At 41.9% G+C, this 17,073-nt stretch overlaps 1 protein-coding gene across 2 annotated transcripts; it reads right to left on the bottom strand.

Annotated features, from left to right (window-relative positions):
- Positions 1–26: 26 nt before the first annotated feature.
- On the bottom strand, positions 27–17,052 carry LOC100120179 (protogenin). 2 transcript variants are annotated; one of them, XM_031927410.2, is made up of 16 exons: positions 15,800–17,052; positions 11,103–11,386; positions 10,733–10,883; positions 10,477–10,633; positions 10,321–10,389; positions 9,865–10,234; positions 9,630–9,789; positions 9,042–9,323; positions 8,436–8,956; positions 8,223–8,358; positions 7,905–8,154; positions 7,685–7,815; positions 7,245–7,610; positions 6,938–7,176; positions 6,725–6,826; positions 27–6,620 (listed from the first exon to the last, which is right to left on the bottom strand). In XM_031927410.2, exons 1-16 carry the CDS (start codon positions 15,864–15,866, stop codon positions 6,417–6,419), a joined length of 3,489 nt encoding a protein of 1,162 aa, XP_031783270.1. In that variant the 5' UTR covers positions 15,867–17,052; the 3' UTR covers positions 27–6,416. The 2 variants fall into 2 exon arrangements, with proteins under 2 accessions (XP_031783270.1, XP_001603842.3); XM_001603792.6 differs by having other exon boundaries at positions 6,908–7,176; positions 15,800–16,472.
- Positions 17,053–17,073: the final 21 nt, after the last annotated feature.

Consider the following 17,073-nt stretch of genomic DNA (forward strand, 5'->3'; position numbering starts at 1 on the left):
TGGGAGAAGTAAATACGAACAAGCACTTAATACGCTGCCTTAATTTTATTTAATCGTCATCATTACAACAAGATGCTGTGTTCCGAAGGGTCAACAATATTCTTAAACATTTTGTGTATCGTTTTCATTCGAATACTTCAAACAATAAGATTATAATATTTTTTTTTGTTCATGTAATTAATTATATGTAATATATTAAAATATATACTTTTAATATTTTTCAGCAGGTAATATGTATATAATATATAGTCTATTTACAATTCAGTGGGTCGGTGAGATACTTATGTACAACGCAACTGCACCTTTGCAAAGTACGGTATAATATTTTTTTTTTACTTTTTCCCGCGAGTTTTTCGCACATTTTATACGCACAGTAAACAAGTCTAGAGAATAAAGGGATGGACAAAAAATATGAAGGGTTTGTCATACGAATAAAATAAATTGTACCGAATGTCCTCGAGGACTAACATAGAAACATCTATAATAGTGATAATGATGATGATCCGATGATGATAATTAATCGGTAATTAACATAAATCTAATGATAATTGAAAGAAGCGCAAAACCCGCTTACAGTTAACATTAGTTACATAATCGTCACTCATTCATTCTCGCGTCACTGCAAAGTACATAGTTTATCTTCCTCGACGAAAGTTTTGTAAAACGCTGAGAAAAACGTACGCGTATCAATTTATTTTCGTTCTTCTTTAAAATCCTCGCTTCTCTCTAAAGCATTTACAGGTAGGTACTGTGAGGTGTTCGCTCGTCTCAATCGTTAAGTATACCATTGTTAAGTAATTCTTCATTCGACGACGAAGGAACGGTAATAAGAAGAACTGGATAAAGGGAGGGATCATACAATCATTCAGATGATAGGAAATAAAAATTAACGGAAAGGCGTAATATAACGTACAAATATAGGTATAATGCCCCGGCTATGGGGAGAAGTGCCTATTGGAGGTATATCTGTTCGACTAGAGCCGCCGTACAACGATTAATACTAAGGTTGGTCTATATAGGTGGCCAACGGTACATTTGATGAATGCGTTTGTGTGTGTATCTGCACTTAGCGATGTGCAGGTAATAATAATATACTGATGAATTTCGCGCTCGATCGATGCAAGAAAAAATCGGTACAGTGTCTCTATGTGCGAGGGGAAATCCAACAACGTTTAATTAGTTATTGTTAATGAAAAGTTGGCTTGAATATACTGCTGGTTGCTTTGCTATTCTGACTCTTGTAACTATTGTTATTCTATGATTGATGTGTGATCGTTATGATATGTTTTAGGAATGATTGCTTTAAATTGTGTACCTGCTTGCTATTATTTTAAATAAATATCGACGCATGCGTAATAACTGCTTTGTTGTGTAACGTAATTATCATTAGCGATCTATACGATACTGATTAAATATTATTATGTGAACAGATTAAGAATATTCAAGTATATGAGCTTTGTGAATACACAATACCATTTTATAAATAAGTGTCTTGTTTTGTCAACATTCTCAAATCAATCGTTAAGTTCTGCACTATAATAATTTGAGAATTCGCTTGAACACTTGTACCATTAATAATAACAAACGGCATTTGTTATCCTATTCTTTAAGCGTGGTAACTGATCGATTTTCACATTGAAAAGTTTCTTTTTCCATTGCACAACATATACTATTGTTTGTTAGTGTATAATACGTAAATATATAACTATTGTAAGCTATCCTGCTCATACAACTATAATGCGTTTAAATATATAGATACATCTTCTGTAGAGTTAAACTTTGAGAATAAAATATTAACGTGAAGCATTCAAAAAACAATCCTGCAAGGACTAAAGAATCTATCTATTAAAATATCAATAAAATGAAAACTATTTGTGCATCATCTATTGCAAGATTATGTCGGGAGCACCAGATTTAGTCATTTGCATCGATCGATTTCATAGTTACGAACCAAATATGTAATTGTGTATTATGTGTGTTTTTGTTTTACGCTCTTATAATGTATATCATACAAGTGCGGACTTCCCCAATGTAAATGCTGAATACTGGAATGACAATAAATAAGATCGAGCGTCAGGCGTAGTTTTGCAAACCAAATTTACGCGTCTCCGCGTCGACAGCATCGTCAAGCATATCGTTACAATTATTATACGTACGGGTAACTTATGAGCGATGGAACAAAAAATAAATGTTCATTATATATCGTGAGAAACTGTGGGTATGTTAGAAAATATAAATTAAAATTCGAAAATCGTAGGCGTCAGCACTGGCAGCAAGACAACCCTATTATAATTTAACAACATAAAAAAGCACAACAGAGTATGGAGAAAAAGCTTGCCTTTTAGAATAAAAATAAAACCTTTACCGCAAGTGTCAACGCCTCACGAATCCACATCAGCTCGCGATTATTCCTCTGACGAGTTTCTTTTCTTCCTCCGCTCTTTCTATTTTATTTCTCTCGTTCGCGCGCTTTTTTCCTATGATTATTGCTTTGTACTTAACGTTTTCCTCCTTTATCTTTTTGTTTGCGGATAATTTTTTTTTTTATTCTTTAGTTTGCCTATACTCGCTTTCACTTCTCTGCTATAGCTCGTTTAAATAGAATACAGTACAGTGTTTCAACGTTGATACTTATTAATAGCATATACAAATGCGCACTGAATGTCAATAGCACGGCGACCCTATATATTTCTTTTCTCTTCGCTTTTCGCCGTTCGCTAGCCTGGCAGGCTGATCTATACATTGAACGAATTAATGTTCGCGCAGGAGCTGTGCTTATGATAGTTTTACATTTATAATGTATAGTTGAGTTTCGTATACCCGACATCGGTACTCAGCAAGAAAAGTCTTTTTGAGAATTCTATAAGCTTGCAGAGTTTACATAAATTGATTCAATTGTACAATTCTGCATTTTATTTTATTGTATAAAAGATAAAGCGTTAGTTTGATTTTTCATCGTTATATGAGTTGATTTTCAAGACCCTTCTAACTGAGCCTATTGGTACAGATATGCGCAGGGTGAATTTAAAAATTTTATACAATCAACTCTAATTGTCCTGTACACAAAAGCGAACAGCATTTAATTTTTTCACACGCGCACGCCGTTTATAAGTCGGTCTCGAAAGGCTCCACTGCTCTCGTCAACGTTTCAACGATTTTTTTATTCGACACTTTTTAAGGTCTATTGTTGTACGATTCAGGTACACATTACTTTTTGTATTTTCATTTCGTACTTATAACTTTTGCTTTTGTATCTCTTTTGCATCTTTGTTTTATTTGTCAATAAGTTCCAAAAGAAAACACCAGCCTCGTTATATGCTGTTTCTCTAATTTTTAAAGTTGACAGCGCAGAAAAGGAGTTCGAAACACAGCTGCAATCGTCGTCTAGTATATATACCCGAAAAGAAAAACATTGTGTCGCCAACGTGATTTTTAGTTCATCTTATACATACTCTTATACAATCTTACGCGCGTAATAGTAGGTTACACATTTCGAAACTGATTCATTGAAATATCGCGATGCATATTTTTTCTTTCAAATGACTAATAAAGAAATGATGATGGTAAAATAGTGTTTTGAAAGAAAAAATGCGTCGAATCATCAGATAAAAATAATAATAATACGCAAGTAACTCTGCTATTGATAATTTCGTAACGATACGCGTTAAAAACAAAAAGAAATATTTCACAGTTAAACATGGAGTTTATAACATTTAACGAATCTATTTACGTATGTTTTCGGATGAACGAAATAAACGAGCTTATATATACTGTTAACTATCGTACATTTATGTGTTTTTGGAATATGAATGAAATGTCATCAATACTGTAAGGTATATTAGGGAAGCGTAACGTGGCCCAAAAAAAAGAAAACTTCCAAATGATCAGTTCAATTTTTTTAGAATCCTATGCCTATTTTTGATTTTCCTTTTTTTTAGCTTAAACATTATTCTAAAAGTTCCTTCTGAAGCATTAATGCAGCTGTTATACAAATTAATTCTACCATTATTATGATTATTAGTTATAGATGCCGTGTCCTTCTAGAGTATAGCTACTCTTGTTAAACTGATTATTACTTAAGTAAAGTAAAATAATCTAATCAAAATCAACTACACGCGGTGTAAATATAGAGGATTAAGTTTCAACGTAATTCGATCGTTTAATACTTTAAGTAAACAAAACGTTCTTAACTTTAGCTTTCAGAAGTATCTTTAAGTTCAGTTTGCGATAAATTGATAAAGCACAATATACTTTAGACAGAAAGAAAAAAGTACTTAATTGTATAAAGAGCAGCTTTGAATTGAAGGCATCTTTAACCGACTTCTAAATACGATACATTTTTACATTTTTGTTCACTTTTCATATTTTAAGAAATGTTGTACACAAAGTGCAAAATTTGATTACTGATTTAAAAAATATAATGCTTTTCTTTCAAATGAATTTCAGTTATGGCAGTTATTTGGAAAAACTTAAAACGTTGTAGTTGTGGTCTAATCATCAGGACAGTTTTAAAATATTTGCCTTGAGCTGCTTAAATTTAGATTAAAATTTTACTTGAATTTTTAAAAAACGCAAGAGTTGCATAAATACGTTTGCTAAATTGATAATACTATGAAAAATAAATTATAAATAACATTAAACGTCTTGGTAAACGAAAGAACATATGAACAGATCTATTTCTTTTTCTTTTAGAAAAACTGTCCCAATGCAAATTTTATTTTATACTATTATTATACTATTATTACTGAATGTAAGAAGTAATAAATAACAATAATGGAGGTACAGTAATAACATTGACATGTCTCACTCTAAATGATAAAACTTAGTCTATCAGGTACTGCATTGGGTTTTTCTGTCATGGTAACATGCACCAGTCCGGTATATATATATAAATAATATATTATATATAAATGTGAATGTGTATGAATAAATGCATATTGTAATCCTTCCGATATCGTTACCTCCTTCGCTTTTAGGTATCTACAACGACGTCAGTCGCGTAGATAGATTAACTGGCGAAATAGTTTAAAATAATAAAATTACGACGGAGTTATAAATGCTCTCTTTAGAATTAATCAAAATAAACCTTATAAATTCTTCAAATTAATAACTTAAATACTAACTAATATGTACGAAAAATATTCTTAGAAAAAGATAAAATAAAAAGTTTTCGCTTAGCGCGCAAAAAATACAAAATATATAGTCTCTAAGAACTTAAAGGTTAAAAAGCTATTTGTAACGGGGCTTTCTACTACTCGTCCAACGAGTATACGATTTACCTTTCACCTCAATATTATTGAAAGTGAAAATAAAAGATTTTTCGCCATTAACCTACGTCTAATTCTTTTGTTTTTTCTTTTGATAAATAATGACGATTCCTGATTTACGAATAATACAATAGATCAACGGTTATTGACATCGGAATAAGTCTCAAGTAACACCGGTATTTAATTATTAATTTAACCTAATCCATTTTTTACTCATTGAATCTAAGTTCTTCGTATAGTCTTATCTTTGCTATGTGGAGGTTTTCTGTGAACCTATTTTTCTATTTCAACTAGGTTATTTTGTCAGATCTATGAGTTGATGGGAAATACGTTATATATTGGAAGTTTTTACCATGTAGTATAAGTCTTTGTATAAAATACGCGGTAGAAAAATCAGTCACCATTAAAATGCATGTAAAACTGTGTAAAAAAGAAGTGCCAAATACTCGTTTGTCTTAGTGATAGGTAAAATCAGGCCCAAACTTATGGAATGGCTATATAAAAATTCGTTCTAAAAGTAGTGGTATTCAACTGTTGTATGTCTTTTTTTTCCTATCTTTCGTTTGTTGCTTTTTCTTTTATTGGAAGTGGTTGCTTAGTCTTGTTTCATCGGAACATCGATACTTTTTGCAGTTTACTCATAAGAACGTCATTTCAAAGAATTTGCAATCATGCTACAGTTGCTAATCATCTTCTAGTAAATTTTCGTTTGTTGTATTTTTTCATCAGAACTCGCGCATCTTATGAATCGAACGGTTAATTATTTTTGAAGATGACTATATAATTTACAAGTAAAAAAAGATTGTGCAATAACTGCAAACTCGGCGAAACAACGAACTATTCATAGGAAATCGAAACACCAATGAGACACGCAAGTTTCGAGGACTCCTTGAAGATGTACTTACTTTCAAGATCTCCTTAATTATGCTTTCAATTTATGTCTTAAGGGACGAAGTCTCTTCTTTACTTCGTCTCTACCTATCTTGTTTATCTCTCATATATCTTACATAGGATACTACCGACGTTCTACGCTACAGTCGGTACGGTAAGAAAAAGTCCTCTTTACAGAGGCCCACGTAGGTATACGTTACGTTTCGGTGGGGTCATCCTGTCCTCAGGAACTTTGATTCTACGCGCGCACCAGTCGCTTCAGCCGTTTGGCTCGAGCACGGGAACAATTGCGGGTGCAGGATTCGCAGGTAGGTCACCTCCTACTTGGTTATTGCTCATGTTGTTGTTAAGACTCTCATCACTACCGCCCATACTGGTCAGTTGTGTGCTGTTCATATCCGGTGGCTCCTGAGCATTAAGTTGCTGCAGTTTGTTTGTGCCTTCAATCTCCCTTGGCTTGTACTGAAAACAAATACCGGATTAGATAACACCAGGCTCTTGATATCTTATGATATTCGTTTTTCAGTAAATAAGATTTTTATAACAAAATAAAATAGTATAAGCACCTGCGGATTTTCTGTTATCCGAAGATCCTGTCTTATTCCGTTTATCTCCCAGGGTGCTAAAAGCGGTTCTTTTGATTCAATGATACCATTAGGAAGTCCACCCTGTGTACAAAATATGCAAATTTATATAACAATTCGACTAAAATATTAAAGTTAGCAAATCTAATTACGCGATTTACGCACTTTAGTATCACAGAGTGGATTGTTAGTTACCGGCGTTGGAGGACAAAGTACAGCCAGTTCGATTTCGTTGGTCATATTGGCAGGTTGGCTTACGGATGTGGAAGACCGATCGACACAACAACCGTTACCATTTCTTGCAATTACTCGGCTCTTCAAAGGTTGGGCACTCTCGCGAAGCGATCTTAAACTCTCGTACTTTTTTCTGCAGTACATGCTGCACAGGCACACTACAATGCAGAACATGCTGATCGCTATTCCTAAAATAACGCCTACAAGCGAAAAATAAAAGTTATAATACATAAGAGAAATTTTTTTACTATTTATTTAATCTTTTTACCAAGTTTTTTATCTTCTTTAGTTTTCGGTAAAGGCTTATGTTCATCCAAAGAACTAGAAGTTTCAGAAGAGCCTCCACCGGTCAAAATCACGATTGGTTCCGATGGACTACCGGATCCAGCTTTTGTAGCAGCTTGAACAACGACGAAATATTTCTTGCCTGGGAGTAAACCGGAAAGACTCGTAGAAGTCTTATTCCCGAACACAGTTATATTATTCCAAGTAGATTTAGGTTCGGTTTTGTCCAGCGAGTAAGCCACAAAGTAATTTTGAATGACGCCATTTATTTTGCTTGGTTCTTTCCAGGCCACGCGAACTTTTGTGCTGTCTATTAGGAACCATTCGATATCCTCTACTTTACCTGGAACTAAAAAAGTAGGGAAGTTAAATAATCTCTTCATTTTCACCGTATGCGCATGCAGATGATAAAATTCAGCTTACCATCTTCATTCGTATAACACTCTATGATCTCACTGTAATGGTTCTGATTAGTGCCGTTGGTCAACGACTTTACTTTGAATTGGTACAGCATGAACGGTTTCAAATTATTTATAATAATCTTTGTAGAGTTTCTAAAAAATAAGAACATGTTTATCAAGCTTGATGTACATGATTAAATAATGCGTTGACAAATAACAGTTTTAAACGGTATGTAGCTTACACTAGAATGCAATTTGAGAGCTCATTCAAAAGAAGCACTGAGTGATAACAAACTTCGTACGAATTTGATTCGTTGGTTTCTTTTGATGACCACGTCAAACGTATAGAATCGGAAGATATTGGTACAGCTTCTAATCCAGTTGGTGTATCGTTTACCGAGGTTTCCGTTAAATCAGCTCGTTTTGTGATACAATGTACAGCCTCGCCATTATCAAGAGCGCACAGTTCAACTGAATACGAAATATTGGATTCTGCAAGAATCAATCTGCATTAGTCCTCTGCATGAAAACAACGTATTAAAAAAAATATGTATATTCACCGAGATTTGTTAACAAATACTCTGTAGCATTTTTTGTTAGATTAACTGAAACAATCGTTACGCCGTCCTCATTTTTACAATATAATTTCCAAGAGTTAAAATGCAAAATTGAATATGCTTTAACGTTCCACTTGACCTGCATTAGAATTGAGTTTATTTATTAATCTTTGTACGTCGAAATGATTCTACACGTATTTCAGTATTATGCTTTACCTGGATAGCGGTGGAATTAAGAATGAAAACCTGAGTTTGGGTGAGGTCGTTAGATTGTGGCATCGTGACGGTTATCCATCCAAACTGTGAGTTGTTAACGTTCGGCCAACCTTGCTTAGTCCTCGCGAGCACTCGAATGTCGTATGGTTCGCCAGGTATCATATCTGTCAAAACGTACTGCTCAACGGTAGCCGGCAGGGTACGTACACGCACTGACGGATGCTGAAATAGCCTCCATTCTAGTTTGTATTCAGTTACAATTCCTTGCGCTTCCTTTTTAGTCAGTGGTTTCCACGTAACGTTCAATTTAGTACTGTTGATCGCATCCACAGAAATCTTTGGCGCAGCTTTTGGGACACCTTCATTCGTGGAGCACGTAATCGTGTCGGACTGATCACTCGGACCATGATTGTTCCATAAGCGCACGTAAAAAGTGTAGTTTGTGAATGGTTCCAAAAGTTTCGTCACTTCAACGGATGTAGTATTGCCGGGTTCCGGGGAAACCTCTTCCTTACCGCCTTCTACGAATTTCGAGAAATTGTTAGTTAATGTTGCGCTCTCTTTGAACAGCGTATCTCTTTTTGTATCATTTCCGTATTCACTTACCAACAGGTCTGTAGTGGACGGTATAGGCTATATTCGTAAAAGGTAAAAACTTTGGTGGTTCCCAGGAGATGAATATTTTTACGGGCGAACGGGCCTCGCACTTCAGCGACGTGGGTGCGGCTGGACTGTTACGAGACGTGTTCACTTGTAGCCGACCAGCGGCTGAAACCTCGCCAGCAGCATTCACCGCCACGCACTGGTAAATTCCCGAGTCTGACGGGACAGTCGCCGAAATGGCCAGTTCCACCTTGTTGAATTCCTTCTCGTAAACCGTTCTACGCCCTGAAGATAAAGAAAATAAATACCGAGAAATCATAAACACTTCCGTACGCAACGTTAGTAAAATGTTTAAAGTAATATTCGTTTCATGACGACCGCTCGACAGCCTTGCATAGTCTAACCGAATTAAATGCATTACAACGTGGTTTTTAGATAATATGACATGAAAAGATAATAAAACGAGGATTAAACCTTACTATGTGTGTCAATTTTTAAAAGTTAACGCTTAGCCTTGTCACTAGCAAATTGGATAATAAAGCTTCGAGGTGTATCTTTTTTTTCTTAGAGTACGCTCTTATGGCTTCTTACCATTAATAGTGATATCCGCAGCGTTTTTAAGCCAGTAAATGCGGGGCGTAGGAAAGCCCCGAGCTTGACACTCGAATCTCGCCGTCCTACCGTTTGGACAGGCTTGATTCGTTGGTTTCTTGACGAACGTAGGCGGTACGTATACCTCTACAGTGAGGTTCTGCAACATGAAAATTTGGCATTTTAGATCGATCAACACGCGAAAAGAGGCATCGGAAGACGGTGCTAAACTGACCTGTATTTCGGTAGCATTGCTCGTGATGTTGTTCACGGAGCAAACGTAAGTGCCTGCGTCGGTGGTAGTGATATTCTTCAGTTCGAGCACGGCTAGACCAGAGCTCGAATTCAGCAGAGCTCGGTGCTTGGCAGTTTCGGTGTCGGCATACTGTGCTACGAAGGTCCACGAAGTCTTCGGTGGCGGATACCCGGAAGCTGCGCACGCCAGCTTGAGATGGCTGCCTATCAGCGGTGTGTGGCTGTAGGAAGTTTGAGGAAACAGCGAGACGGAACTCGACGACTCCTTGCTCTCGTGCCTCGAGATGACAGTCAGTTTAGCCTCTTTGCTCTTCTTGGTCGCGTTTATAAAATCATTGGCTGCTACGCATCTGCGAATCGTTACGAGAAATCGCTCACTATTTGCTCGCACCTTTTCCACTCGTAAACGAAAACAAAAATAGGCAGTTCCTCTCACCTGTATGAACCAGCATCAGAAAGTTTTGTTGCCCTGATATAAAGAACACCGGGTGGTATGAAAGCATATCTGCAACGAAATTCCGCAACGAATTAACAATCGCGCCCGCTCAGCATCGACGAAGCGTTTATACCGAATCGAATATAATATACGTACTTCGTTTTATTGTGATCAGTCGGCACGAGCTCGCCGTCGTGTAACCAAGTAATGTTAGGCGGAAACGGTACGCTGTCGATGAGGCAGGAAAGTCTCGCCACCTCTCCCTCTCGAACAGTCGAGTCCTCCGGCGATTCCCTGAACGTATGGGCGAGTTCTGGCGGGAAAAAAGAAAAAGAGAAACGCCAGCGTTACTATCAGAGCGATCGGCGCATCGTCGAGCATTTAGCGAGCTGAAATTTTGTTTTCTTCTTACCAGCGTAAAGTATATTCGTCGGCGCCGATCGCAGAGATGCCCCGTAAGAAGTGCGCGCTACGCAGCGATACTCGTTCCTCTGGCTGTTCCTGCTGCTCACTGTAGCATTTCCCTCTCGCTCCTTTCGCTTCTGCGCTATCGCGCTCTTTTTCTGAAACGGACCAAAGGCACAGCGTGATCTCTTTTATTCCGTCATTGACAATAAAAAAATAAAAAAGTAAGTATGGAGATCGAACGCGAGCAGACAGAAAGAATACAGAATTACGATTACGAGACAGATTTATTCGTTCGCCGAGGAAAAGCATAAAATTTGAATACACTTGTCGAGAGCAAATGGAGAAACTACTAGTAAAGGAAAATGTGTCGGAACCTTGAAAACTCGCAGCGATCCGTTCTGCAGAAGACTGCAGCGCTGGCCTCCACAGGGAGGTGCGGGCTGTCCGTTGTGCAGCCAGGTGAGCTCGGTGGTGGCTGGGCTGTGCTGCAGAAGGCCCCCGGTGCAGGTGAGCGTGACACCCTTGCGACCAAGCACGACGTCGCCTCGGGGTCTGATGTCCAGGGATAAGCCAGCGCCGCGAACCGATGCCTCCAGGGCCGCCGCCGCTGTCGACGACGACTCCTTGCTGCTGCTCTTTGAGCCATTTACTCTGACGCCTGGGAAGGTAGCATAATATAGAGTTAAAGAGATATGTTAATAAAAGCTTCAACTTTGCTTGTCCATAACTTAATTCACCGCGCGCGTAATAAGCTCCGTTTTCGATCGTCGAATCATCGCAAGCTAGCTCGTTCTTCGAGAAAAAAAAAATCCTAAAACCCTCATCGCGCCGTCGATCATAATAATCCCCGCAGCAGCAGCAGCAGCAGCAGCAGCAGCGGAGCATGGCACATCAGAAAACCCGCGGCGCACTAAGTATACAAGTATACTCTCCACATAGCTCTCGCTACTATGATGGCTCGCGCTCGCGCGACATCAAAGAGCCGCGCGCGCGCAGCGAGTCACTCTCTCGCATCCCGCAATAAAGCACAAAAGAGAGATACTACGCTGGACGACGAGGCTCTCATCTCTCTCTCTCTCTCTCTCTCTCTCTCTCTCTCTCTCCTTCTTGGCGCGAGAAATCGTCGCCGCAACGGATCAAAGTGCCATTTCTCGCGCGTAATTGTCCCCGTCGCACGCACTTTTTCATCCGCGAGATATGCAGCAGTGTCTAGGTAAGAGCTATGTGCGAGTGTATTACTTGTAGATATATAGATTGATGGATAGCCGAGGGGGAGAGCGGCGCGTCGACACGACGAATTGACGAGTAAACGGCGTAATTGGGACTTGGACACGTCGCCGCGGGAAAATTTTCCGCGATGGACCAGCTATTATTTTTCTGACGTTGTAATGATGGGTTGTCGCCGCGCGACGTATTGTATATACCTGCGTGTGCCACGTGCGGCTCTTATGAAACACGCGAGATCGGATTAGTTATACTTTACAAACGGAAAAATTCTCGCTCATCTCCGGCGCGCGTTACACAACAACTGCTGCACGTATGTATGTACTTACATATCCGAGAGAAAATTCCACGACGGCTAATTCCGTCCGCGGGCAGGTATGTGTATAATAAGACGCGAACAAAAATTCGGGGCCGTATATTTTTTTTGCGAATTCGCACGTTGCCGCATGTGTGTATAGAGAGAAGGAAAGAGAGAGAGAGAGAGAGAGAGAGAGAGAGAGAGAGAGAGAGAGAAGCTCGTCGAGTGCGCGTGTGTCGGCAGATTAGGCGATAGGTTCAATGGCGTACGTGTACGTATTTCGCGTAACGGTTAGCCGCTGCTATGCGGTTGCTAGAGAAGGAGGAGGAGGAGGAGAGAAGCCAGTTTGGCGAAAGTTGAACCGTTGTTAGAGGGGCTATTTTTTATGGATGCGAGAGTCCGCCGAATTTTTTTCGAAAACGACCGCGCCGAGCTGACTCGAGACGAATTTTACGCGCGAAAAAATTAGAATGTATAATTTTTATAGTGATAAAACGTCGATGTATAGGATCCGACACCCACAGCTCTCTCGCTATATAGGTATATAGCCGAAAGAGAACAGGATGACGCAAGTCGAAAGTATAGCGAGTGTGACTTAGAAAGCCCTTGAGGTGTAAGTATAGCGAGGAATATTAAAAACACACACACACACTCGTACGTAGCAACGCTGCCGTGGATATCTGTAGGGCATACACATATACAGATAGATACGACCTATAGTCAATATTTTGAAGCCGCAGTAGAGCAACTGTGCGCGAGCAGCGGAGAGCGCGGTGTGAGTTCACTGAACTCGCAACGCGGTACAACGTAGTAGTACACGCTTCGCTCGAATCAGACGGCTTCGGTCCGATCTACCGGTTTTCCCCATCACATCTCTCTCTCTCTCTCTCTCTCTCTCTCTGTATCAAATATCTCTAAGTGTGTGTGTGTGTTAGAGTCTCGTACAAAGCCGAAACTCCGCCGCGTAGTTTCCCAGACCGGGAAGGCCCATCGTTGCAAAACGGTGCGTTTCGTAATCGAATATATAGCTGCTTTCTCAACTAAAATCCAGTCTCGAACAACGAAGATCAGCGGATAATGGTCGAGCACAGCCATCGGCAGGAGCAACGTGTACCATAACATCCGTGCATAGCAAACGCACGTCGATACCAGCCGATCATCGACCCCATCGGTGTACAGAGAGTCCGACCCTCCCCAAATTCTGCCGGCGTGTTGTACGTACATACACACTGTGCTGAGCTCTCGCCCTCGAAACGCGCAAAAAAATCCCGTTTTCAAAAGAAACGTACAGAGGGGACACCCAGAGAGCGAGAGAGAAAACACACGCGCGCCCGACGCGGAGAGGGAAAATCCTCTTGGCAGGCTCTTGCCCTCTACCTACACACACACACACACACACTCGTAGCGAGAGGGGCGCGGGCTGCTGCGCAAAAAATACACTCGCGCGCCGATCGATCGGCCGTTATATGTATATGTATACGTGTACTCGCTTGCGAAAGGAAAACAATCGCGCGAAATCCGCGAGGGGTTGGCTGATGCTGCTGCTGCTGTATCGATGAAGGGGAGAGTTTTGTACGTATGTGTGTGTGTGTATAGGGTGCATCGCTCTCGTTCGCTCTCCGATGCACGTTGGGATTTCGCGAGAGCGATTGATTGGTTAGAGAGAGAGAGAGAGAGAGAGAGCGTGGTATGTTTGGTTATAGGGGAGGGCCCGCGAGTTTCGCGTTCTATTGATGGCCGGCGATTTTGGGAACGTTGATGAGGGAAATTTCTCTCGCGATTCGCAGAGGCTTGACTTGAAACATGGAGAGGGAGCAAAGATTTAACACAATCGAATCGATGAAAAACAATCGTTCCCGGCGCGCACGTTTGCCTCGGGGCTAATTTCTGTACACGGCGCGCTTTATATTATATCGGCGCACCTATTCTCGCGTATACAAAACGATCTGCTTTGTTCCGCTGATCAATGCGCTGCGATCCCTCTCTACACCCGAATTGATTTCTCGCTATTGCCAGAGTGTACAGGGGGCTAATTAAGTAATGGCTTATTACGGCTGCACAGCGCGCGGAATTCCGATATTATTGGATGCCGCGGCTTCATTACGCCTATACCATAGCTGATACGCACGCACCGAACTGCCAAATCCGCGAGCATAAAATTCGATTAAGAAATCAGCGGTATAAACCGAGGGGGGCTCAGGGATTATCCGAGAGAGCGCGCACGGAACCCATGCTACCTATATGTACAAAGAAAAATCCATACACGCAGCCGCTCACACGTGTGCAAAAGCCAAACAAAAACAAGAAACCCGCGCGCACAGCCTCTTATCTTTCTCCCTCTCCGTGTATATATATATATATATATATATATATATATATATATATATATATATATACGTACATGTGCGCATTTATTACGGTACACGCGCGGCCCGATGTAAATTGCAGAGCGCGAGCGCCGTGGAATGCGCGCCCCGCGCGAGGCCAAGATCATGGGAAAATTGCCGTAATACAGCGCGCCAGGTATAGATTATATACCTATGTGTGTGTGTGTGTGCGGGTATCTAGTGAAGGGCTTTTTTCTATCGCTCGAAGGGCTGCGATGGGAAATCGTTTGGCGTGCGGAAGGGTGTTTGGAAAATCGTCGACTCCCACGTCCTGCGCGAGTATAAATAATCGCTAAACATTCCGCTCTCTAATTACACCGCATTATGTATGTGGCCCGCGGAAGAAAAAAGGCCCCTTTCTATGCACAACTATAGGATACTACTACGCCGCACACACACACACACACATTCGTAGCGTACAGGTATAGAGAGGCAGAGAGAGAGAGAGAGAGAGAGAGAGAGAGAGAAGAAAGAAGTACGAGGAAGGAGCTGCACAACAAAAGCATCGCGCGGCGTGCGAAAGGCATGTGGGAAAAGGCGCTACTCCGAAAATCTATGATTCAGGACGCGGATAAAAGTATGCTGCGAGAGAGTGAGAAGGGAGCGATTTCGCTATAGTCGCTCGGGGACGACGCTCGCGCAGGATGTATAACGTACAAAACGCGCGCTGTATTTCCTGTAGCGCGGATATGTTCGCTCGTGAAGGACGAGCGCCGCCGAATTATCGACGTTCCTCGCGCGCGGTGTACATAGCTGCCCGCGCGCGTTATGTATACACGCAGGTATCTATATATACGCGCCTGCTCGATGAATTTTAATACAGGTGGTTTTTTTCTTTCCGAGACACGTGCGGGCGTTGATATTTATATATACTGTTGCTCGGGAAAATCTCTCGTGGTATACTTTCAGCGGTGGTGCCATGGGCTACAGGTATACCCCCCCGTACAGGCCACTTCCGCGCGGAGCGACGCAAAAAAGAGACATAGGCACACACACACACACGCGCGCGCGCGCGCGCGCGAAAACTCTCCCACGTTTCGAATCTCCCCGGGGTGTACAGAGAAGATCTTAGACTGCATAGACTGCAATGGAAACGGATTAACGAGAGGGAAACATGCATAATATTAAGTTAGAAGATGTATAGCTCGAGAGCAAAACGCACCTGCGGGACAAACGGGCCGGAGGACTTCCGTAAACAAGATGCCGAGCAGGAGTACTCGGGCCGCCATAAATCCGGGCGCGCATTCGCGCTCAGCTGCAGCGGCGCACACTTGTAAACCTCTCTTGCCGACTCTTCTTCGCTCCTCTTCGACGACGATGCGCGCACTTTTCCCCGTATAGCAACTACTTATATACTTGTATAATATCGTTGTTAACGTTCTCGGTCCGCTTCCTAGTGCGGACGCGGAAGAGGACGACCGCCGCCGCCGCTGCTGCTGCTGGCGCCTGCTCCTCTTCTTCCCGTCCTCGGCCGCATGTTCGCTGCGCAGAGGTGTATACACGCACACACGCACTATGCCGCGATGTATTGTTGTATGTACCTATGCGTGTAGACTCGCGGATCGACAACGGACCGAGTGCGTTAGAGCGAGGTGAATGAGAGGAGGAGGAGAAGAGGTTTCCTTTTTTTCATCTTCCCCTTGTACGCGCTGCTCTCGTTCTCTCTCTTGTTCGAGTATGTGCCGCGGCATTAGTCACTGCCTCGTAATGCCGTGCCTCTCTCGCTCTCTTTGCGCGCGCGGAAGGAAGAGAGAAAGAGAGAAAACTCTCCGCGCGCGTGTATATATATATGTACCGCGGAGAGCACACGCGAGTATACACAGCCAGCACACTACTACTGCCGCTGATCCGTTCGGCGAGCTCTCGCCCCTTCGCGCGAGATTCCGTGCTGCTGCTGCTGCTGCTGCTGTAGGTATATCCGTCTCTCTCGCTCGCGAGCGCTATCCTTGTTCTTTCAGGATCCGTTATGTTCTTCGCTCTCGCGCGGCTCGCTCCGTTCCGTATAGATTCTTCGAGGCCGAGCACTGTGCGGCTAACCGATGATCTTCGAGCTGTGTAACACTGCACTTGTGCCGCTTCCTCCCTCCAAGGGTTGACAGACCGATTCTAACCTCCCGGCGTGTTTCTCTAATGTACACACACGCGCGCGCGCGCGCGCGCGTATGGGTGTGCAAGGATATACACACCGCCGCACACAGGTGGTCTGTGTCGGTCCAGCCACTCTGATGCTGGACGCTCGTTGATGCGCCTCGACGAGCGCTGTCCGTATCGACAACTGTCGCGAGTCCGCGAAAAGTTTATCCTGCGTATATCGCTTGTTGCAAGTGCGTAAGTATACACGCGTAAAGAAGATTCGTAGAGAGAGAGAGATAGAGAGAGAGAGAGACGCGCAGGAGCGCGCGCGCGGTCCAACGACGACTGAGCCACTCCGAGAAC

The sequence above is a fragment of the Nasonia vitripennis genome, chromosome 3 (genome assembly GCF_009193385.2).
Source record: "Nasonia vitripennis strain AsymCx chromosome 3, Nvit_psr_1.1, whole genome shotgun sequence".
NCBI classification, from domain to species: Eukaryota; Metazoa; Arthropoda; class Insecta; order Hymenoptera; family Pteromalidae; genus Nasonia; species Nasonia vitripennis.